At 39.4% G+C, this 24,188-nt stretch overlaps 2 protein-coding genes across 2 annotated transcripts in view; one reads left to right on the top strand and one right to left on the bottom strand.

Annotated features, from left to right (window-relative positions):
• Positions 1-24,188, bottom strand: part of LOC116289881 (uncharacterized) — a 60,115-nt gene that overhangs the window by 24,936 nt on the left and 10,991 nt on the right. The window contains exons 3-10 of the mRNA XM_089023972.1: positions 15,380-17,665; positions 10,627-11,133; positions 10,082-10,117; positions 9,834-9,878; positions 9,118-9,287; positions 7,200-7,550; positions 6,291-6,391; positions 5,802-5,894 (exon numbers count right to left, since the gene is read on the bottom strand). Coding sequence (XP_088880098.1) covers positions 5,802-5,894; positions 6,291-6,391; positions 7,200-7,550; positions 9,118-9,287; positions 9,834-9,878; positions 10,082-10,117; positions 10,627-11,133; positions 15,380-17,665 — 3,589 coding nt within the window. The remainder of the gene's footprint in view (positions 1-5,801; positions 5,895-6,290; positions 6,392-7,199; positions 7,551-9,117; positions 9,288-9,833; positions 9,879-10,081; positions 10,118-10,626; positions 11,134-15,379; positions 17,666-24,188) is intronic.
• LOC148904940 (uncharacterized) lies at positions 19,884-22,009 on the top strand. Its single transcript, XM_089024250.1, has one exon. The coding sequence runs from the start codon at positions 20,020-20,022 to the stop codon at positions 21,547-21,549; it is 1,530 nt and encodes a 509-aa protein (XP_088880376.1). The 5' UTR covers positions 19,884-20,019; the 3' UTR covers positions 21,550-22,009.

The following is a 24,188-nucleotide window of genomic DNA, read 5'->3' as shown; positions in this document are numbered from 1 at the left end:
GTTTACAGTGGTGGATTTGAGGAGGGTCACAGGGTGCCCATGCACCCTCCTTTTAACTCGGAATTAGTTGGTTCAATTACACTGTAAAGATTGTAAAACTGAAGGTGCACCTTCTTAATTTGTGAGCCCCTTCCCCCCCTCCCCCCTCCTCGAAATACTAGATCCGCCTTTGTGTGATAGATCTAGATACGAATTATTTACGTGGAGGGAACTTACCTTGACAGGTTTTCTCGTCTGCCTGGAGCTGATATCCGCTTTTGCAAGAACATTCGTAAGACCCTGGTTTGTTGAGACAAAGCTGGTCACAGTCTTCATTATCATCTCCACACTCATCAATGTCTAAAGGGAAGAAGCAATTAATATCTTATCTCCATTTTGGTTCATTTAGCAAGTGGTTTTAGGTTCCTATAATACTGAATTGTATAGTCCAATGATCGATCATATAAATTTTTGTATCTGTGAAACCGGTTTCGTTCAAGAGGCAATAGGGAGTTCTGCACCTGTGTACCAACTGCAACAAGATTAAAGTTTTCCCATCTACATGTTCTCGTTCTACTACAAAGTGGTTCATCCTCTGAGTACCAGGTTGGACAGGCCACACATTCTTCATCGCATGTATTCCCGTACCAATACCAAGTTCTCCATCCCTAGTTACCCGACTGATGGGATAAGAACGATAGACCTTTTTACCGATACGGCGGCCATCTTGAATTCTATTGCTTTAATCAAGACATTATGGGATGTCGAGGTCAGTAGCAAATATTGGGAAAATTATAGACTGCACAGCTGTCAGGATGACTTAACTTTACACTTTTCAATGAGAAACACATCTAAAAAGCAATTTAATTTGCTGGTAGTTGAAACAATATGCGAAAGTCCAAAACTTATTAACTTATATAATTATTTTAAAACGTAACCCCGCTATTATATGCTTTATAATTCTTTTACGTGTTTACCCCCTCAGCATCCCATAATTCAAGATGGCCGCCGTATCAGTAAAAAGGTCTCTTCCCTCAAATCACCTATATTCCCGTACCGGCACAAGGTGCTTATTCCTTGGGTAGGTACCCCATTGGACAGGGAACAGATTCTTCATCGTACCGCAACTCAATCAACTGTGCACACACCGGCGTACCTGTACAAGAAGCTCCATTTCCTGTGTATCCATCGGGGCAAGGAGCGCATTTGTAGCCATCAGTCACGTTAGCTGGAGGCGGCAAGTCAATGCAATCTACTCCAGGATAACAAGGGTTTAGATTTGCTTCACACGCATCGATATCAGTCTCACAATACTTCCCCGTGTATCCATCCACGCAGTTGCAAGGATTCTCGATAAACTTCTCTTCCCCTGAGTCTGCGCCTGTGATCTTGCTTGGCTTTTCACAGTGTCCTCCGTGGTGACATGCGCAGAGGTAAATTTTTGGTATTAAAGCGGATACAGATTCGCCATCTGATGCGATAAACTGAAGGTCAAGCTGATAAAATAATAACATCTTGTTAGCATATTGTTCTTTCGTGTTCTTTCGTATTTTGTTGTATCTATTATATTTCGACGAATACAAAACACAGCGTCTTGTGAAGCTAAGTGACATGATCTCACGAACAAAATGGTGGCCGTCATGAATATAATTTTGCAAAGTCAAACAATGCGGCACAATACAAAGTATATATTTGGAAACGTTTGGTAAAAAGGTCTTTTTTACCTTTTTTGTGGTAACGAACCAAGTGATGTTCCAATAAGATGTGTTTGAGTGTCTCACTTGTCCGTCAGCAGGTAAACCAGTGACATTCAACGTAATCGAATCATCGTTGGCATCAGTCACCTCCACAATCACAGTAGCTGTTGTATTGACTGTAAGTTCTATTACTGAGGAACTGTTGCTGATCTTAGGCGGGTCGTTGCCTGCGTTGAAAGTGGTAAAAACAAACCATTTAAATGTGCAGACACCCGGTTAGCTCAGTTGGTTGGGCAACGGCATCTCGTGCGGGAGGTCATGGGTTCAAGCTCTGACCGAACCAACTTCAAACACTCAGAGCCTTAAAATATATAAGTAAAAGGTGCTGCTTTTGCTTAAAGGATACCTACAAGTACTTAGACCAGCTCGGATGACCACGTAAAATGGCGGTCCCGGCTCACTTAGAGATGTTACTCATGGAGACGCAATTAGTTCATCGCTTGCGACTCTCAAGTGTCATCCTCCCAAGTAAAGTTGCTTTCATTTTTTTACTTTACTTTGTATTGCAGAAAGCTTTCGTAAGAATTACTGAACTTACTCATTTTCTTGGAGTCATTGACGAGTTGTGATCCCAGCTGCTTGGTACTCAATCCTATCTCTAGGTCTCCAGTCGATGCCGCATCAAACAAACAACTTGCGTCACCTTGACATTTCGTTTCTGCCTCATCTTTCAGCGACTTATTGTAAAACTTTAATTCTTCTACAAACATTGGACGGAACGTTTTATTGAGGAACGTGTCGGAGCTTTCACCTTCTTTGTACGTAAATAGCGAGGTTTCGTTGGTAACTTGCCCTGAAAATGGGTAAAAAGATTGTTAGCAAAGTATAACTTAGAATCTTTCGTTCTCTGCTTTTATGCGCATCTGGTATCTGTGTTTATTTCAATGTAGTTCATTAAAAAAGAAACTCGTCATCGCTAGTCATCACCGCAAGTACACCAGTGACGCGGCTAAACGGGGTCGAACTGAAAGCATGTGAGGGCTCCTATGACAGCCGCCATACAGTCCATGTATGTCCCGAGAGCACAGCTCTAACAAGTTTGAATTAGTAAGGTTTGATTTTTGACTGGAGGTGTGATTTTAAAGTTATAAACAATCGACCCAACAGCAATAAAAGACGAACATTTTAACGGGAATAACTGAATAACAATATATGTTAATGATTAGCTAAATTAAAAAGATACTTCTTAAGATCACGTTTAAAAATAGCCAAATAGCATTTTCACGGTTACTTAAAATAGATATCGCAAAGCCTTTTGGGATCGAAATGCTGACAAACATTGCAAATGAATAAAGGCTTCAATTACATGGAAGAGAAGAAGATTATCAGTCGAAAAACCATAGTTCTTCTATGAATTGGAAACAACAAGACTACGAAACATTGTTGCAACATGTCAACATGTGCGTTTGGCTTGGCTTGTTCGCATTTCACTCCCATGATTCACAATTGTGATGCCATCCGTTGAAAGAGCTATGAGCAGTGCTGTTAATATTCAGTCAGTGGAAGCGCATTCCATAATCTTGGTGCACAAACTGGAAATTATCTAGAATCGTATTTTTACATTTATCTGTTACGCCATGCCACCCATATCAACCATACTTACAAGCCATTCCATATTTATAGTGAATATCACTGCCATTCATATCGTGTGGCAGTACTGTTCCATCAGGTAAAGTAAAATCATCCTCTGGATTTCCATTCCAAAATCCAAGAAGACCTTTTGTCTTGTTCTTGAACGACTCTGGAGCAGCAGTGACGATGGAAAGTATGTGTTGTTTTTCGCATATTGTTACTGACATTCCTGAAGGGAAGCTCATCTCCAAGCATTGTGTCTTAGGCTTGGAGACCGTAACAGAACCGTTATTGAGATCAATAGATTCGTTGGTCAGGCTTTTGAAGTCAAAAGGTTTTCCATCTACGAGAACTTCCATCGTTTCTGACAATAAAGGAATGCATTACATAAATCATTAATTGGAAAAAAAAAGAAATTGAGAAGAACTAAAATGATAATGGCAATTTAAAAGCATGAGCTAGATTTTCACAGGTTTTTACCATTATCATACGGCAAGGTAACTTGAACTGGAACAGAATTGTTCTCTTTGGCTACAGCTCCACTAAACACGGTAGCAGTGCCATTTCCTTTAGCAAGGCTCGTTCGGGCTTGTAGCTGAAAGTAACCATCTTTTGCATCCAGCATGACGTACTCTCCTAGACCGTTGAATGTATAGTTCTTGCTGTCCAGTGTGACGAAGTGAGGATCGCCCCAAAACCAACCTTGAAAAGGAATCATAGTAGTTAGTTAGGATTAGTACTATTTATTTCTGTTGCGGGATTCCTGTGTAAAGCCTAGAGGCGAAGGAACTGGGATTTAAATCTAAAGCAACAAACCAATAGAACTTTTTCGTGTTCCAAATTACCACTGTGTTCCTTGATTACAGACTCATTTAGTCAGGCTTAGCCTCGTATCAGTGTCTTAGTATTCACAAATACCAACGGTAAAGTAAAGAATGCACAGCTTCAACAATACAAACACTTTGAAACTTGACGGACCTTGAATGGATAATGTGAATATTCTTCACAAAATCGAGGCTAACCCTGAGCAACAGAGAACTCAAAACTGGAGTATTCCTCTTGACGATCGGATTACCTGGTGCGCATGTTGCACACTGGGATGCCTGTGTACAGAAAGGAGGCGAAGGATCGGGAAATAAGATCCTATTACAAAGAAGCCAATTGCTCTTGACAATTTGATAACACAGTGATCATGTCACGATACCGTTAAGTGAATAAGAATGAAACTCAGACACCGTGTTTTAAAAAAGGTTTCAACTATCTTGACACCACGTTTCGGACGTAAGTCCTTCGTCGGATTAAAAGAGCAAACACTGTTACAGAGTGACACCATTGCAATACTTTACTCACTCCATCTCGGTGGGATGTAACGTGAACACGTGTCTGATGGCCGTGCTTCTTGGTACATCCAGCACATGTTACTATCGATACAGCAGTCTTGATATGCCTGTTTATCATCATTCTGGTATTCAGTGTGGTATCTATACTTATGAAACCTGAGATGGAAACAAACACGTTACTCCGTTTGATCCTGTGTAGATTGTCTGTGTCATCTTCTCTCTTTTCCTCCCTTGCCTTTCCCATTCTCTCCCTTCATTCAAAGAACGATGCAATTCAAGAATTGTTGGTGGGTCTATTTACCTGTGCGCGTTACCTCCATCTGGAAAGCCATTTGCCAAAAAGTCGATCCACCACCACCAGCCCCTCTCAAACTTGTAACAACACTCCTGTCCCCACCCCCATGAGGAAGGAAAGCGAGAGTAGTAACAAATGCGAGGCCAACTCCACGTGGTAAGCCTGAATCTTCTATCTCTCCGTGCTTGCCAGAAACTGCAAGGACATGGTTCTAATGACTGTGTAAATGCGCGAGCATCTCCTTGCTGGTAGTACCAGTTCACACATCTAAGCCTGTGGTCCTTCTTTCCTCGTGAGTCTTCAAGACGAATGAATACTCGTCCTTGCATTCTATTCCCGGTAGCTTGAATGGTTTGGCCGTCAGGGGATTTGAAGACGTTCAATCCTTCTATCTGGTCGATGTCGACGACCATTACGTCCCCAGAACTATAGAGTAAGATAATGATAATTATCATCACCATCATCACTATCATCATCATCTTCACCGTCATTTTCATCATCATTACCGTCATCACCATAATTATCACCACCATCATCATCACCACCATCATATCATCATCATCACTATCATAATCGTCATCATCATTTTCACTGTTATTTTAATCATCATCACCATCATCATCACCACCATCAGCAGAATTCTTGTGAACAACTCTTAAACGACTTCCCGCGCGTCGTGCAGCGTTTACTTGTGGTGTATCATCGACTGACTATTCCTATTGATTCACAATATTTATTTTTTATAACCAAAAGAATGTTGTATTCGAAAGATGTGACTATGTTTCTTCAAGCAAATTTTTCTCGAAAAAAAATTCCGAGCTCCAGTTTTTCTTTTATGTATATATTGTATTCACTCACCGTGGATGATCGTAGTAAATGTCATTCCCGTGTCCTGCATTGAAGCCCACTACAGGAAGACCTTTCGAGTTATAGTACCTGCCATAATCCTCTCTGTTGATAAAATACGATAAAAAATGTTGATAAAAAATTATTCACGAATTTTGTTACTAAGTCAAGGCTTATTAAAGCAAGTAGAGATTGGGTCGAGGCTATGCCTCTCATATCCAACTGGATCTCATGGCACTTCTAATAATAATACCCAGTATCCCTGTGTGCCATTCTCATGCACTGACCCTGCGCTTTGTATACAGACTGCTTAGCGGTGTAGATCCTTTCCGCAATGGTGCACTTGCCTAACTTACTAAGAGATACTTACTAGCTCTCCTTAACCAGGCTCACTGAAGGTGAGCACAAAGCGTAAGGAAGGCCTCGGAGAGAAGCGCGAGGCGAGCGCAATGAAAAACACGAGCTTTTTTATGAAATGGGAAAAGATTTAAAACACGATACCTTTTAGCAGGAACAGACCACTGGATGCCATTTTTAGGATAGTTGTACATGACGAAGGAGAACTCACCATTTGTTATGAGGACGGCCTGGAATGTGTTGTACTTTAAAATAAATCACGAAAAGGAATTACAATCAGTGTATCATTTGGAGTAACAGATATAGTATTATGTAAGGGGTTCGGATGCAGAATCCATGCGGAGACGACTCGAGTCACTTCTCTCACGCATGCGTGACAGCCCTCTAGAATGATTTTTGGGACACGTATCACGCTAATATAATAATAATAATAATAATAATAATAATAATAATAATAACTTTATTTCCTAAAAAACGAATTTCTAAAACTCAATGCTTTTTACAATAAAAAGCGAAAATTATAAAAGCAGAAAAATAAAATAAAATTAATGAAATATGTGTATTCCAATATAAATACATAACTAAAAAAGTAGATGGAAATAGCACAAAACATGAATTTACGTAAGAAGAATAATGCCATCTAGAGTAAAACTATATTATTGATAAACAAGTTTAAATAAATATGTCTTGAGCTTTGTTTTAAATATGTTGATGTTATCAGATAATTTAAAGTCCTCTGGTAAGGAGTTAAATATGGATAAATGCTGAAAGTATTAGCTCAAGTCGAAGAAGACGAAAGTGACGAACACTGCCTTCCATCCTCTTTAACCTTTCTAATTCAATTAGAATTTGCGTGACTGCGCGAAACTCCAGGCATCATGGTGTGGAAATTCACAGTGCGTTTGAACCAGTTATTCATCCAATGAAAATGTATGCTTGAACACGTTACGTCACGTCACATATCCGTGTAAGCTTTTCAAAGTTCAACATTTTCTATTTAGTTATAGCACAGTTTCACAGAGTGGTAACTGAGTTTTGCTATGAGAGCATTACCTTATCCTGTAATGCAGATCTCCATACTGAGTACCAGTGTCTAATGTTGACCCACGTGACAACTAGAACCAATGTTGCCTTAGTAAATTCCTTAGGTAACACATTGTTTTGAGTGTGTTTATTGACATCTTTCACTGCCCTTGTTAGTACATCTTGCGCTGCAGGATCACTTTCCTTGTAAAGATGGTAAAACACTTTTGAAACGCCAGAACGAAATGAGTACACTCTGTCAACCAAAGCCCAGTAAGGAGCGAGTATGGCTTCTTCGTCAAACCAGTAACGCTTTGCAAAGTTGTTTGGCCACCTTCGGTACCAAGGATGGTTGAAGGATATCATTCCATTGCGACATACCTGACAGACAACATTTTTTATATTAAATAATTTATTTCAAGATTTTGGAAGACTTGCTAGGTAATTAATAGCATAGTTCATCCCTAACAGAGGTTTACTAATACCTATTCAACCTTTTTTCCCTATGCATTTTGTTCAAATTTGATCGATAGCCCTGAAACAACCTCTGGGCTGATAAAAGTCAAGGCACGGCTAGCTCACAGACCATACCCTGAAACAACCTCTGGGCTGATAAAAGTCAAGGCACGGCTAACTCACAGACCATACCCTGAAACAACCTCTGGGCTGATAAAAGTCAGGGTATGGCTAACTCACAGACCATACCCTGAAACAACCTCTGGGCTGATAAAAGTCAGGGCATGGCTAACTCACAGACCATACCCTGAAACAACCTCTGGGCTGATAAAAGTCAGGGTATGGCTAACTCACAGACCATACCCTGAAACAACCTCTGGGCTGATTAAAGTCAGGGTATGGCTAACTCACAGACCATACCCTGAAACAACCTCTGGGCTGATAAAAGTCAGGGTATGGCTAACTCACAGAGAGAACCCTGAAACAACCTCTGGGCTGATTAAAGTCAGGGTATGGCTAACTCACAGACCATACCCTGAAACAACCTCTGGGCTGATAAAAGTCAGGGTATGGCTAACTCACAGAGCATACCCTGAAACAACCTCTGGGCTGATAAAAGTCAGGGTATGGCTAACTCACAGACCATACCCTGAAACAACCTCTGGGCTGATAAAAGTCAGGGTATGGCTAACTCACAGACCATACCCTGAAACAACCTCTGGGCTGATCTAAGTCAGGGTATGGCTAACTCACAGATAGAACCCTGAAACAACCTCTGGGCTGATTAAAGTCAGGGTATGGCTAACTCACAGATCAAACACTGAAACAACCTCTGGGCTGATAAAAGTCAGGGCAGGGCTAACTCACAGATCAAACACTGAAACAACCTCTGGGCTGATCTAAGTCAGGGCAGGGCTAACTCACAGATCAAACACTGAAACAACCTCTGGGCTGATTAAAGTCAGGGTATGGCTAACTCACAGATCAAACCCTGAAACAACCTCTGGGCTGATAAAAGTCAGGGCACGGCTAACTCACAGATCAAACACTGAAACAACCTCTGGGCTGATCTAAGTCAGGGCATGGCTAACTCACAGATCAAACACTGAAACAACCTCTGGACTGATTAAAGTCAGGGCAGGGCTAGCTCACAGATCAAATACTGAAACAACCTCTGGACTGATCTAAGTCAGGGTACGGCTAACTCACAGATCAAACACTGAAACAACCTCTGGGCTGATCTAAGTCAGGGCACGGCTAACTCACAGATCAAACCCTGAAGCAACCTCTGGGCTGATCTAAGTCAGGGCACGGCTAACTCACAGATTGAATTCAAACTGCATGATTTAGCGCGTTAGGTTTTGTGGAGGGAGGAAAACTGGAGAAAATCCCGCAGATCAAGGAAGAGACCTAACAAACTTTACTCACGTGATGGCTAAGTATTCCACAGAATAATATTATTTTATGTTGTCACTTTGACATTGTTACTTACATAAAGTTTGTAGTGTCGTCTTCCAAAAAATACCATGCCTCTCGCATCTAACTGGATCTCAGGACATTTCGAATACCAATAATAACCATACTCAGTATCCTGTGTGTCATTAGCCTCGGCTCCATACGGGTACATGATTGGATCAGGCCCTGGTGGTGTCGTGGTCGGCGCTAGTAAAGATACATCAAGAATTATAAGCGATTATGATTCAGCATTTCAGATTTCTTACAACAGAGCGTTTTCACGTGACGTCACAGCCACCATTATGGGGTACCAAAAGAATACATTTTCTACCCTCCGGGAATTGAATTCTATTTTTATGCAAATACTGTGCAGAAAGTTTCTATTGTTTATGGCTGCCTTCTCACGTGAGTGAAAACGCTCTATAGACCTAATCCATTGTTTTCCCAACTCAGACCACGAGTCATTCCCTGAAGTATCATTTCTTTGTTTAACGGTTGCGCACATGAGTAGACACATAAATATTGGATACAACTCAAACAAAGAATCTTATTCTCAAGAGAATGGCACATGATCTGAAATGGAAAAAGGTATGCCTAGATGGATTAGGTCCATTATGGTGGGAGTGAGAAAAGTAAAATACGAAGGTCGTCATGTTCAGTGGTCGATTGGCTCTAAGTAATATACAAAAATCATACTACTTTCTTACTTTCATAGTCGCTACGCTACTGATGATGTTACTTCTAAAGTCTTACCTGCGGTAGTAGCTTCTGTTGTCGACTCCGTGGGTTTGGTAGTTGCTGTGTTTTAAGATAAGAGATGAAAAGTACGAGAATTAAGCTGATTGGTGGCTCGCACACGACAAAAGAGGCCAAATTTCTCGTCAAGAAGTCAAACAAAATGGCGATTATGACGTCACAACCACACCAAGAATACGTTTTCATGTAAGTATATAAACACGATTTAATTAATTAATGTTTATAGTTCATAGCACGAGCCTTACCTGTCGTAGTAGCATTCCCGTAGGGAGATTGTGTTGCTGTGTTTAAGAAAACACATGAAAAGTAAGAGAAGCTTTAAGTTAATCTAAGAGAACTTTTGTCAAATTTTGTGAACATCCCCCTGAGTCCTTGCAACAATAAACTCCTTCCTAGAGTATTAATGTTCGGTAATAAGGGCGCGGAGTCGTGCCGGTAAGATATCGCAACATAGTTTTCATACTTTATGCAACAAAAAAACATTTGTTGTACGCTGAGTGGTAATAGGCCCTTGCAGTACTTCGAAATGCACCTCAATTTCGAGGACGTAACAATAGGTTTCTAATTCATATTATATGAGATTGAAATTCTTTTGTTTTGTGCTCCAAATTGAACTCTTTTGACGTCACAAGGCAAGGGGTGTGTCTACAAGCAATGTATTTGCTCTGCAACATTGTTGCGTGGCATGTTGCACAAAAAGCGGACCCTAAACATCCTCATTACTGTGTGGCATATTCTCGTGCGCATATCACGGTAAAGCCGATTTACAAATCACAGTAAGGTGACTTACGAGGAAGTGTGCTTGGCCCGGAATCAGTTGTAGGGATAATGCTTGAATTACTACTTGACCACTGTATGGTACTTGTTGGTGTGGGTTTTATGGAAGAACTGGAATAGTCCACTGTTGTAGTGATGGTTGTGGCTTTGCTGTTGCCATAGTCTACTTCTGCTGTACTTGTTGGTGTGGGTTTTATGGAAGAACTGGAATAGTCCGCTGTTGTAGTGATGGTTGTGCTGTTGCCATAGTCTACTTCTGCTGTACTCGTTGGTGTGGGTTTTACGGAAGAACTGGAATCCACCGTTGTGGTGGTGGTGGGTGTTGTAGTATGATTAGAATACATCGTGCTGGAAGTTGCATTACCAATTGTAGCGTTCTCATACCATCGAACAGTACTCGTTGGCGAAGGAAGTACATTAATACTTGTTATATTCATCATGCTGGAAGAAACTGTGCGACTTGATTCTATTGCAACAATAGTAATATTGACTGGCGTGACTGAAGTGTTGACAGCATTGACTACGACAAAAAGAAAAGCATATGTAAGACTGAAAAGCCTTCCAATTAAAGACATTACTTTTTTCAGGAAAATAGAAAACAAGACTAAAAAATTATTTAATTTGAAGTATTTCTTATATAGTAAAAACAGTAAGCGATGAAAAACTTTTTTTCGCGTGATATTGCATTATATTAGTAGTCTACTTTCGAGTTCTATAATATATAATATTTCAATTCTTGATATTTTAATAGCTAATTTGTTATTATGTGCCATTTATTTGCTGAATAGCAGTATTTCTTTCTTTCTTTCCTTCCTTCCTTCCTTCCTTCCTTCCTTCCTTCCTTCCTTCCTTCCTTCCTTCCTTCCTTCCTTCCTTCCTTCCTTCCTTCCTTCCTTCCTTCCTTCCTTCCTTCCTTCCTTCCTTCCTTCCTTCCTTCCTTCCTTCCTTCCTTCCTTTCTTTCTTATTCAATTGTGATCTTAAGGTACCGGGGGACCTTCGCGACAGGTGTTCACTAAAAACGTTATAGTGCACTAACTATTCAACTGATATGGCTACAAAAGTATATATTTTCGTAATGCTGATTAAACACAGATTTCAGCCATGAGAATTATTTTTAGAACAATCTTATCAGTTTTTCAAGAGTGCGAGTTTTATAATTTTCGCTTTTTTTCAAAAAGTTCCCGAAACACGGGATTTTTTTTGACTAGGAATCAGTTGACGTCACCGTAAAGAGCACAGTTTAATCCCCAAAACGGTATCTCAGAATTTTGATATCTTGTCTCGTTTTAAAGTTTTTTCATGATTTATGCGTAAAAGAGGTAAAAATCACGTCAATCAACTTTGAGAACAAATATTTTCGCAACAAATGTGTTTATCAAAATTCTGAGACACGGTTTTGGAGATTAAACTGTGCTCTTTACGGTGACGTCAACTATTTCCTAGTCAAAAAAAATCCCGTGACCTTTATTTTACCATCAGCCACTTTCATGCTTAATGTCAATATTAGCTACTCAGGTAGATATGTTGAGTTGGCAACACATGGTGGTCTGTGTTTGAGCACCATTTGAAGCAGATAATGAGATTCAAAGACTTTGATCAGACTTTAGTGATGGAAACCTAGCAATTTTATTGACTCCACACGCTATTCAATTACACAAATCATATCATGTTAAATTTCTCTTGTGTTTGTTTACTGTTTCTCATGGTAACAACATCACCGTTGGATCTAGAAACGCTGGAATGCGGAACATAGATTTTTCAATCATGGCAATGACTGCAGTCAACTATGTTTCATAGGGAGTTTCATAACATTATACTAGATGCGTCTTAAGTTTTTACGTGTCAGCAAAATATTTTGAAAAATATGTATGTGCAATCGAATCCTTCAGTCTTTTCAGCAGGATTTTCAGACAATAAACCAAAACAACGACAGCGTTCTCTATGTTAGCTGGCCACTATGCATGTTTTTTTTTTGTTTTTGCTTTGTGTGTGTGTGTGTGTTTTTGTTTTTTTGTTGTTGTTTTGTTTTGTTTGTTTCTTTGTTGTTGGTTTTTTTTGCAATAAAATGCATCAAAGACATGCTTAAAGCTTCATTTGACATTGTGATTGCATTAAAAGTTTTAAAATGCTTTTAAATTCCATGACTTGGAAAACAGAAGGAAGAGCGATTCAAAGTAAGGTTTTTTTTCCCTGGACTGCGCGCCATTTGACACCGTTAATTCATATTTCAATGACCGACCGTTTCGAATCGTGAGGCGAGAATTGCACTAAAGAAATTGGCCAAAATGGTAGGCAGGATGTCAAAATTGATCGAGCCAAAATAGGTTTTTTTTTCATCGATTTCACTAACGGATTTTTCAGCTTTCTGACGCTTTACTTCCTTGTTCAAAGACAGCACAAAGTCCTCTAGATCTGTAACTAACGTTAGAAAACTCATTAATAATTCGTGACGAAAACACAATAGAAATCATGACCATGAAGGTGACTTTATATCTGATATAGATTCGTCTTCATTTGCATAAACTTTAACTTGGATTTTCTCTATCAAACTTGGTTCATTTCGTAAAGTATTCTGTACAATATGAGAACATACATCATGAGTTTTCTAAGTACTGTTTAATAAACTCGCAGATCGTGTCTTATCGGGTCTAAAACCGGAATGTTCTCTGTGGAATGTTCTCTTCCCCACGGCCCCCTGTAATTCAATCGTGCCCTGATTTAGTTCCGCCCAGTTTTTGTTTCAGATCTTGGTAAAATGAGAGGGGTTCCTTTTCTTGCCAACCTAAATTTTAGATTTTTTTTATGAATGAAACTCTCATGAAAATTCTTGCAAGTAATGGTACATAACGAATGAAATAACATTACAAATTTTTGCACTGAAGCATTTCGGTCTTTTTTTCGTGCCAAAAGCTCTTTTCAAGTTCAATTCCTAGACACGAGCTAAATTGTACGCATGCGTGCAAGTTATACAAATATTTGTAGATGAGAAAGTTTCCGCATGCGTGCATTTGAGCACAGTTTCCAAGAATTTAGTGATTTGATAGGAAAAGAAATGCTGGTTTTCTATTACGATACGTCTACTATACACAAAATCTGGTTGCCTTACTCTGGCATGACCAAGATACTATATTAAAAAAAACAATATGAAAGGCTTAGCCTTGAAGTTTTAAGTAATGACTTAAAATTTTAACATATTGTAACTGGATCCATTCACGACATTTGACATTTTCAACAAATTTACATACAGATTACGACCATGTGTAGACGTGTCATGGACATGGTTGACTTTCAAAATATTTGCGCCGAGAAAGTTGAAATGTGAGATGAAATGATAATTCCATTTCAATGTAAAATAAAAAAAAAGACATTTATATAGAACAGCTGTTAAACTTAGAACCAACAATTCATTTCACCACACCTATGGTAAACAATATAGAAGGAAACAATGTACAAGCGCCCTTCCCAAACAAAGACCGAAAAACCCTTTTTCCGAAATAATTATTTATCTTTTTCCTCTCGAAATCAAATATAAATTCATCTCGAAAACCAGTTGGAATTATTTATGTTTCCGTCGTCTGCGATCGTTTGCAATCGCGATCGTAGACGATCGCAGGAATAGAATCGGGTTCTGTTCCAGCGATCGGTTGCGATCGGTTGCGATCGTCTGCGATCGTTTGCGATTATATGTGAACAGAATTCTGCGATCGTGAGATTGGAAGGTGTCCCACAATTCTCAGTTTTCCATAAAACACGTGTATGTCTTTGATTTTCACAAGCGAAAAAGCATTTCGTTTTAGTTTTTTCCCCAGATATAACTGGTTCAAAAGTATCAACACAAGATTATACATGCTAATATACTGGCGTTTGTAAGCCATATAGGCAAGTAAACAACTGTCGTTTGGGGGTATATTTTAACTTTGTTTAGTCATTTGAGTTCTGTGACCGGCTGCCGCTCATTTAGACACTTCGTTTTTGCTCATATACCGACAATCTCAAAACCTTTCCAATGGAGCTTAAATTTACCAAACCAAATTGAACTTTCAAACAACGGCACAAACATTAATTTCTTAGTTTTAAGGGTAAATTTCATGGCAATCTTTACGAAAATCCTTACGAAAATCCTTAGTCCTGCGTTGATTCGGGAAGCGTGATTTTCGCATGTATTTCAACCAAATTCAACAGGTTTCTATGCAGTCAGAATTAATTTCCCCAAATCAATCTTTAAAGTTTTGAAAAGGTCTATTCTTCCTCAACTTGCAGCATAAATATTATTTCAATCAGAGAACTTGTCCATAGTTAAATCTTTTTTTCTTTTGAGGCAACTAATTAGCATATGTAAACACAGGCCTCCCATTTTCCCTCGCCAAAAATTCGTCCCTTTCCCAATAAGCTTGAAATCCAGTCCAATGAACGAAAAAGGGCGATACATTAAGAAGAAAGTTCAAAAATTGTCATATATGGTTTATTTTTTACGCGCGCTCTGTTCAAAGTTTGTCCATTTTCACTCCTCTTGAGCGTCTCTTGCTTGGGTTTCGATCGAACCTCTTCTGTGGCCGTTTTCTCGAAAATAAAATAATATTTTCGAAAACCAACTACCCAGGGATTCATATCTAATAATGGCCTATCTAACTTCAAAAGAAGAGCGAATTTGATTTTTTGACCCTTGCCACCATTTGTTCGATTCTTGTGGACATTGCCTCTTAATATCCTACTCTTTTCCAGAATAATCAAAATATTGAAAAAATTAATATAGAACTATCATTACCTTCTGAAGATTTGGTAATCCAAGACTTTATACTCGTAGCAATAATAGATGATGTTTTGGAAGATATAGTTGGTGTTGTAGCATTTGGAGTTGGTCCTGTAGTAGTATTTGGAGATGTGGTTGGTACTGTTGCATTCACAGTTGGTCCTGTGGTAGGACTTGGAGCTGTGGTTGGTACTGATGCATTCACAGTTGGTCCTGTGGTAGTATTTGGAGATGCGGTTGGTACTGTTGCATTCACAGTTGGTCCTGTGGTAGTATTTGGAGATGTGGTTGGTACTGTTGCATTCACAGTTGGTCCTGTGGTAGGACTTGGAGCTGTGGTTGGTACTGTTGCATTCACAGTTGGTCCTGTGGTAGTATTTGGAGATGCGGTTGGTACTGTTGCATTCACAGTTGGTCCTGTGGTAGTATTTGGAGATGTGGTTGGTACTGTTGCATTCACAGTTGGTCCTGTGGTAGGACTTGGAGATGCGGTTGGTACTGTTGCATTCACAGTTGGTCCTGTGGTAGTATTTGGAGATGCGGTTGGTACTGTTGCATTCACAGTTGGTCCTGTGGTAGTATTTGGAGATGCGGTTGGTACTGTTGCATTCACAGTTGGTCCTGTGGTAGTATTTGGAGATACGGTTGGTACTGTTGCATTCACAGTTGGTCCTGTGGTAGTATTTGGAGATGCGGTTGGTACTGTTGCATTCACAGTTGGTCCTGTGGTAGTATTTGGAGATGTGGTTGGTACTGTTGCATTCACAGTTGGTCCTGTGGTAGTATTTGGAGATGCGGTTGGTACTGTTGCATTCACAGTTGGTCCTGTGGTAGTATTTGGAGATGCGGTTGGTACTGTTGCATTCACAGTTGGTCCTGTGGTAGTATTTGGAGCTGCGGTTGGTACTGTTGCATTCACAGTTGGTCCTGTGGTAGTATTTGGAGATGCGGTTGGTACTGTTGCATTCACAGTTGGTCCTGTGGTAGTATTTGGAGCTGCGGTTGGTACTGTTGCATTCACAGTTGGTCCTGTGGTAGTATTTGGAGATGCGGTTGGTGTTGTACCATTTGTAGTTGGTCCTGTGGTAGTACTTGGAGATGGAGTTGGTACTGTTGCATTCACAGTTGGTCCTGTGGTAGTATTTGGAGATGGAGTTGGTATTGTAGCATTTGAAGTTGGTCCTGTGGTAGTATTTGGAGATGCGGTTGGTACTGTTGCATTCACAGTTGGTCCTGTGGTAGTATTTGGAGATGCGGTTGGTACTGTTGCATTCACAGTTGGTCCTGTGGTAGTATTTGGAGCTGCGGTTGGTACTGTTGCATTCACAGTTGGTCCTGTGGTAGTATTTGGAGATGCGGTTGGTACTGTTGCATTCACAGTTGGTCCTGTGGTAGTATTTGGAGCTGCGGTTGGTACTGTTGCATTCACAGTTGGTCCTGTGGTAGTATTTGGAGATGCGGTTGGTACTGTTGCATTCACAGTTGGTCCTGTGGTAGTACTTGGAGATGGAGTTGGTACTGTTGCATTCACAGTTGGTCCTGTGGTAGTATTTGGAGATGGAGTTGGTATTGTAGCATTTGAAGTTGGTCCTGTGGTAGTATTTGGAGATGTGGTTGGTATTGTAGCATTTGCAGTTGGTCGTATACCCAGAACTCGAAGGTCGACTGAGTGATTTACTGTTTTTGTTGTCCCGTTCCCTTGCGAAAAGACAATTTCAATTCTAAAGACATACACCGAGTTATTCAAGAGAACATCAACTGTGCTGTTATCCAAATTGTACCCTTGCTTCGTGATGTCATTCAAGACGAAATATACATATCCCTGACGAGTTGATTCGTTTAAACCGACGTGAAGCTGAAATTTTGACTTTTCCGTTATTATGGTTTCATTGATGCGGTTAAAGAATGCAATCTCTTTCTTCGTAAGTGCTTCATTATTTTTTCGATACCTTATGATTCTGACCGAGTCTATAACAGCACAATTACAGTCAGTGAAGTCAAACTCCCATGTCAGGGTGACGTTCGTGCTGTTTTGTCCGATAACAACGACCAGTGGGTTTGGTGGTTTCTTGGTGAATCTTATGGTGTTGTTCTTACTTCCATCTGGTACAGATGGCGTAGTGGTAGTTGGTGCAACTGTAGTATTCCACGGTAGTGCAGTGGTAGCACCGACCGTGGTATTTGGTACGACTGTAGTATATCCAGGGGTTGGAGTGGTAGCACTGACCGTTGTGGTTTGTACAAGTGTAGTTATCCCAGGTGTTGGAGTTGTAGCACTGACCGTCGCAGTTATTGCAATCCCTGTACAAAAAAGAAAAAAGAAAAAGATTCAAATTTCTATTTTGATTTGTAATTCAATCGTGCCCTGATGTAGTTCCACCCAGTTTTGTTTCAGATCTTGGTAAAAGTCGAGGGATTCCTTCTATTGCCAACCTAAATTTTAGATTTTATTTATGAATGAAAACTCATGAAAATTCTTGCAAGTAATGATACATAACGAATAAAATAACATTACAAATTTTTGCACAGAAGCATTTCGGTCTTTTTTTCGTGCCAAAAGCTCTTTTCAAGTTCAATTAGTCCTAGAACACGAGCTAAATCGTATGCATGCGCGCAAGTTATACAAATATTTATGCAGATGATAAAGTTGTGCATGCGTGAATTTGAGCACAGATTCCAAGAATTTAGTGATTTGGTAGGAAATATAGTTTTTTATTACAATACGTCTACTATACAAAAAATCTAGGTGCCTTACTCTGGCGTGACCAAGATTACCAAAAACAAGTTGTAACTGAATCCATTCATGGAAGTTGACATTTTCAACAAATTTACATACAGACTACGCCGGACCATGTGTAGACGTGTCATGGACATGGTTGATTTTCAAAATATTTGCGCCGAGAAAGTTGAAATGTTAAATGAAATGATAATTCCATTTCAATGTAAAATAAAAAAAGACATTTATATAGAACAGCTGTTAAACTTAGAAGCAACAATTCCTTTCACCACACCTATGGTAAACAATATAGAAGGAAACAACGTATAAGCGCCCTTCCTCAAACAAAGACTGAAAAAGATTTTTTATCTTTTTCCTCTTGAACTCAAAAATTCAAATTCATCTTGTTCATTTCGAGGTGTTGAGAGAAACCAAAGGGAATTATTTATGTTTCCGTCGAATTCTCAAAAAAATATCTCACTATGCGGAGTTCTTATTTCATGATACGAGATTCTAAACCTAAAACAATATTTAAAATAATCTTTTACGAATTAAAAATCTCGATACTTTACGCAAACTATCGACCTTTTCAATCCTTAAAGATATACAATAAAAAAAATTATATATCTACATTTCTCATTAAGGATTTATAGTATATCTTAAAGGATTTAAACGGTCAATAAAGACGAAACTAGTTTCCCTAAAGGATCAGTTGATTTTTTGTGCGCAAAAAAAGTTTCCTTTTAGCAAATGCCGGACAATCGGTTTGGTTTTGAAATAGCAGACGTCGGTTTTCAAACCAGTAAATAGGAGAAACAGAACTGCTATCTGTGATAGACTTACCCCGAAACGATGAACTATTAATAAAGACAATGGCCATCAACGACGAGAAGATGGATAAGCGGTTCATTTTGAATTATTCAACTGAATTTCTGAATTAATTGCAATTTTCTTTCTGCATTATTGCTCCGCGTCTTTACACACGTCTAGTATTTGCACAAATGGCGTGCTAGAAAAAATGCAGATATTTCACTAGTTCTCAGAAAAGGTTTTTCCAAAAAATAGGTGACGCTATTATACGTTAATTATTCTCCCTTTGACCTGTCAGTCCTGGAAAGACTGTTTGACATGTCGTCAATGCGAAAAAATCGACAAAATTCAAACAGTTTCGTATCCTGTCGTGCTTGTTAATGATAAACTCATTAGTATTGGTAATTGCACGATCTCGAGTACAATTAGGAATTTATAGGTGTGAGTGATGTCATCCTTGAAAGTTTTTTGAGCCTTTAGGCGAGTCCAATTTGAGAACTTTCAAAACATCACGATCAGGGTGGGGCTACGTAATATTATAATGATGCCTCATTATGCATTGATTGTCGCTAGGGAGATGAATAAAAATACAGACTTGATTTTCTAGTGTATTGTGTTGGACCAGGCGTTACGTAAGCGACCAGGAGCCCTTCACTTTCCTTAATCTTGACAGCCATTGATCAAGTCTGGCTGCTTTGTAAGGAATTAATTGTTCTCGGCTATATGAAAGTATCGTCTTACTGTCGTATTGGCAATTGATTTGTCTGTGTATTTACAGTCTACGAACCAATCGTATACGAGGTTATAGAATGATGACGCAAGTGTTTGAAACTTTAACGGGTTTACATTAGCAGAGAATTAGTGAAGAAATAGACGATGGTATTCTTAGTAGCCGTTTACTCGTAGATTCAAATTTATGTTAGTCCGCCTAAAAAAGTAAATAACTTCTTCAAATTAAGTGACGTCAACTATTCAACAGTTTGACTAAATAGCGGAGCGCAGTCATACTAAAAATAGCTTTGCATAATTAGACCCCCCGGCGAGATTCGGACAAACAAACCGATAGTTCACTGTGTATTACTGTGAATGAGTACGCTTCAACCCAAAAAAATCGCGATTTCATTGCAAGATGGTCACTACGAAACACTGTTGTTGGGGACAGTGTAAAAATGACTCGAGATACCCTGACAAACTGCCCAGATCGTTGAAAGAAATGGCAGATTTGGGCAAAAAGATATTTCTCCCTTTTCCGAAGCCATGGAACGATCTTGAGAGATGCCAACGATGGGTTAATGCCTGCTCTCGCGAAGATTTCACTGTAAAATGTATCACAAAAGACACGTATATTTGTGTAGAACATTGGCCTGGAGAAAAGGGACCGACCACAGAATTTCCAGACCCGTTGAAAGCGAATCTTTCGACTAGCGGAGTGGCGAAGGCAACACGAAAGAGAAAGCTCCCCAAACAACGACAACAGGCTGAACAACAGCAGACAAAGAAGTGCTGTGCTACCAACGATACTCCCATTGAAAGTCAAGACTATCAAGAAATTATGGAGGAGAACTGTCTTGTACAAGATGAAGGGAATTATTTAGAGAATAATAAGGCAACACAAACGGACGTAACAAAGCACGAGCTGGCAAGTAAAATCGAGAACATGATTTTACGTAATGAGCTCCAGTCTGGCTCATCTAGCGCCCCCAAAGTTATAAGCAATATATCTTATGAAGTCGTTGTGCACCATCCAGACCAAATGAAACATTTTGTTGGCCTCACATCGTCACAATTTGAGATGCTTCATGAGTTTCTTAATGATGTTTGCCCTCTAGAAACAATCTCATATTGGGGTTACAAAGATCGAAAGATATCAAAAGTAAAGTGCCAGCGAGGAATGTTCAAGTGGTCTTCTCGAGAGAAGCTGTACATTTGTCTCTTGAGGCTAAAAACTGGATTCACCATCAGGACGTTGTCTGTATTACTCAGTTCTCCCGACAAGGAAATCAAAGATAGCTATATCAGAGTAATATTTACAACGTTTATTCAGCTGATGTATAAGATTTTTCGACAAATGGAGACGGTGATGTTCCCATCGAGACAGATATTGAGCCGCTTTCTACCAAGGGTTTTCAAGACCCTTAAGAATGTGCGATGCAGCATTGACTGCACAGAATTTCGTGTTGAAACGTCGAGGAACTTTGCTCAACAAGGAAATACCTTTTCCTCGTACAAACACGCCAACACTTTTAAGTGTCTCATTGCATGTACACCAAATGGAGGAGCATGTTTTATATCAGATCTGTTTGAGGGAGACATTTCCGACGTTGAAATTTTTGAGGAAAGTGGAATCATGAAGCACATTCAACCAGGGGATGTTATTTTAGCTGACAGAGGCTTTACAGTTCAAGATAACTTGTACCCACTCCAAGCCAAAGTAAAAATTCCTTCATTTTTGAAGGGGAGAAAGAGCCTATCAGCACAAGAAGAACTTGACACACGAGTTATAGCAAAGGCGAGAATACACATTGAAAGATTCAATCAGAGACTCAAACAGTTTAAGCTTGTGGGAAGGAAAATCCCTCTTTCGATTGCACCATTAGCTACACAAATAGTGGTAGTTGCGTGCGTGCTTGTTAATTTCCAAGAGGTCTTATGTAAGTAAATCATGCATGTGATCATAGCTAGGGGATGCCCATGAAAGGGTGCACCTGCACCCCTGTCAGGACATTGAAGGCCCACTCTTTGGCTACAAGAAGTTAAATATTTATCTAATTTAAAATGTTTGTATCAAAATAATTACAACAGAACTGTCTCTGTTAGGGTATTGTTAAACAAAGTCTCCCAAATAAAAACAACTCTATGGCATATACTGTATAATGATTGTATTTGGTTCATGTTGAGCAAATTTTCAACCACATTCACCCATCCTAGCTATGGACCTGCCCATGTCAGGCATTTGTATGAATAGAACACTTGAACATTGGACTTTATGTAAGTCAATGAAATATTGACTTGTGACAGACATAAGCAAGTGCAGATAGTCCCTTCAAGGTCAACTGAATGTTCTTGTGTACATGTCATTGTACTTAATATGCCATATACATCTGAGCTTGCATAAAAGACAGTATGTTACAAGTCATCATATATAGCTTTGTTAAAGCACTGTTTGGGTTTTAAAATTCACTGGTGTAGATTAAGTGAACAATAGGCTTTTGTAATATTGACATACGGAATTAGCAATTTGACTAAAGAAATGTCACATGGTTTTATATCTGTGTTAACAAATTAGTGGCTTTCATAAACTCATGAAATACACTTTAACATGTTTATCGCACTACGTCACTCCATTCCTTTGTTTTCTGCTGTGTTTATGTAGCTATTACACTGTAATCAGTACAATTTATTTCATGAGTTAATGAAACACACTCTATAACATAGAAGAAAGTTCAAAAGGTAAAACGATGCTATAAAAAAATGATAAAAATGAAATGATATTATGCACTGAAATGCAACCTGGTGATTATCTAAACAATATAAATTACATGGCTTATTGAATATCCAAGTGGCTGTGCCTTATAAATAGAAAGGCCAGAGTTTGGCTTTCTGTACTCTTTAAGACCGTCATACACAAGCCATGCATGAAAGTGGTTGAAAACACAGATATAATGATGGCCATTCCATAATGTAACACTGTGTAAATATAGTTCCTTTGTGTTCAGTTTTATAACCATAGGTAAATTGTCCATTCGTAAATAGCCTGCTCTACTGGCTAAGTCCAAAGAAAAGATAAAAATATCTCCAAAACTGCAAAAGTGACGTGCTGTACTTGTTCTCATACCAGAGCAGTGCCATGATAGATACTGTGTTCCATTACAATCAATTGAAATATTTTGTGTGCATGGAATTCCAATTGATGGCTGACTGTAGAACTTTCTTTGACATAGAGTGGGACCAGGATTTAGCCATTCAGATAGTGATTTCTCAAACGAATAGTCTTGGCCTGAAGGACACCCAAGTGTATTGCTACATGTCTTGTGTGTGTTGCATGGTGAAGGACATGAAGCTAGGTTACATGATGTTGTGACTTCACTTGTAAGAACAGAACTAAATAGTGGCATATAGTAATCTGCCTCATTGCCATATAGGTCACCAGGTGTTACCAGAGGTGGTGTAGGTAATGTCAATTTAGCATCTCCAAATTGGTGGAGTTCCACCAAATGAAGTGCCCTTTTAATTGCATCTCCTCTTTTAAGAATGTCAAGGTTTATCTTCTTTGATTTTACCAAACTTTGTAAAATCATGAGCCAGTTGTCAAGAGGGCATGTGTTGGTAAGACTTAAACCTCTATTAGTCATACCTCCCCAAGGTATGGCTATCAAATCATCAGGGATCTTTGACTGTGCTAGGAAGCTTGCAATGTCAATTTCGTCTTGGGAATAACTGTTATCAATATGACAAGATGACTGGGACAGTCCATGGCTCTCGTTGTCGTCGTTCTCTTCCTCGTTGCTTGATGGAAGGGATTCCAAGCCATAGTAGTGCACGTGGCCGTAGTTAAACTGCGATGGTATATCGTATGCCGGGAATTTCTTCCATCCGGAATTTGGTATGTCCGGGATCTTTCGTAAATTTGGTTTCTTTACATCATCTCCTGTTTTTTCTCGTAAAGCTTTGGCTTCAAACCATTTTCCATCATCAATACTTGGATCGAGAACATGATTATTGCCTGACGATAAACAATTATTCACGCGTGCGATTAAATCGCTTCGTTTACCGCCAAGTTTCAACCCTCTGCATTTCAGCCAACGTTTCAGCTGCTCTAATGTATAGTTATCCGGCTCGCTTTCAAATTTTGAACCAGGAACGCCATCATTTTCATTGAGAACAGTGATAAAACTCGACGTAATTTTCGAAGTTGCCGCCATGCCATCTCTTAAAGGCTGATTTGTTTGTCCGAATCTCAGCAGGGGTCACAATTTCGTGACGTCACGACTGCGCTCCGCTATTCACTCCTCATTTGAATAACAATTTAGGGACTGTGCAATAATTATCAGGAGCGGGGACTGAAAAGCCAGAGGAGGGGGGGGGGGCATCACATAAAATTGATGCTAAGATAGGGGGGGCTCAAAGTAAAATCACTCATTTGACGGAGGGGGGCCTTAAGTTTTATTCGAAATGTATATAAAAGCAACGTGAATGAAATGCAGGAGGTGTGCCAGAAATTGATGGTTGATAAAACCACTCTCAAATGCTTTGTGCAACATCTTGAGTTTCTTGAATTGAAAGCTCAAAAAAGGAAAT

Source organism: Actinia tenebrosa, unplaced genomic scaffold (genome assembly GCF_029948245.1).
Source record: "Actinia tenebrosa isolate PJP-AT-01 unplaced genomic scaffold, QUT_ActTen_1.0 PGA_scaffold8__29_contigs__length_14323225, whole genome shotgun sequence".
Taxonomy (NCBI): domain Eukaryota; kingdom Metazoa; phylum Cnidaria; class Anthozoa; order Actiniaria; family Actiniidae; genus Actinia; species Actinia tenebrosa.
Note: the sequence above shows the minus strand (reverse complement) of the source record. Positions and strands in the feature narration are given on the sequence as shown.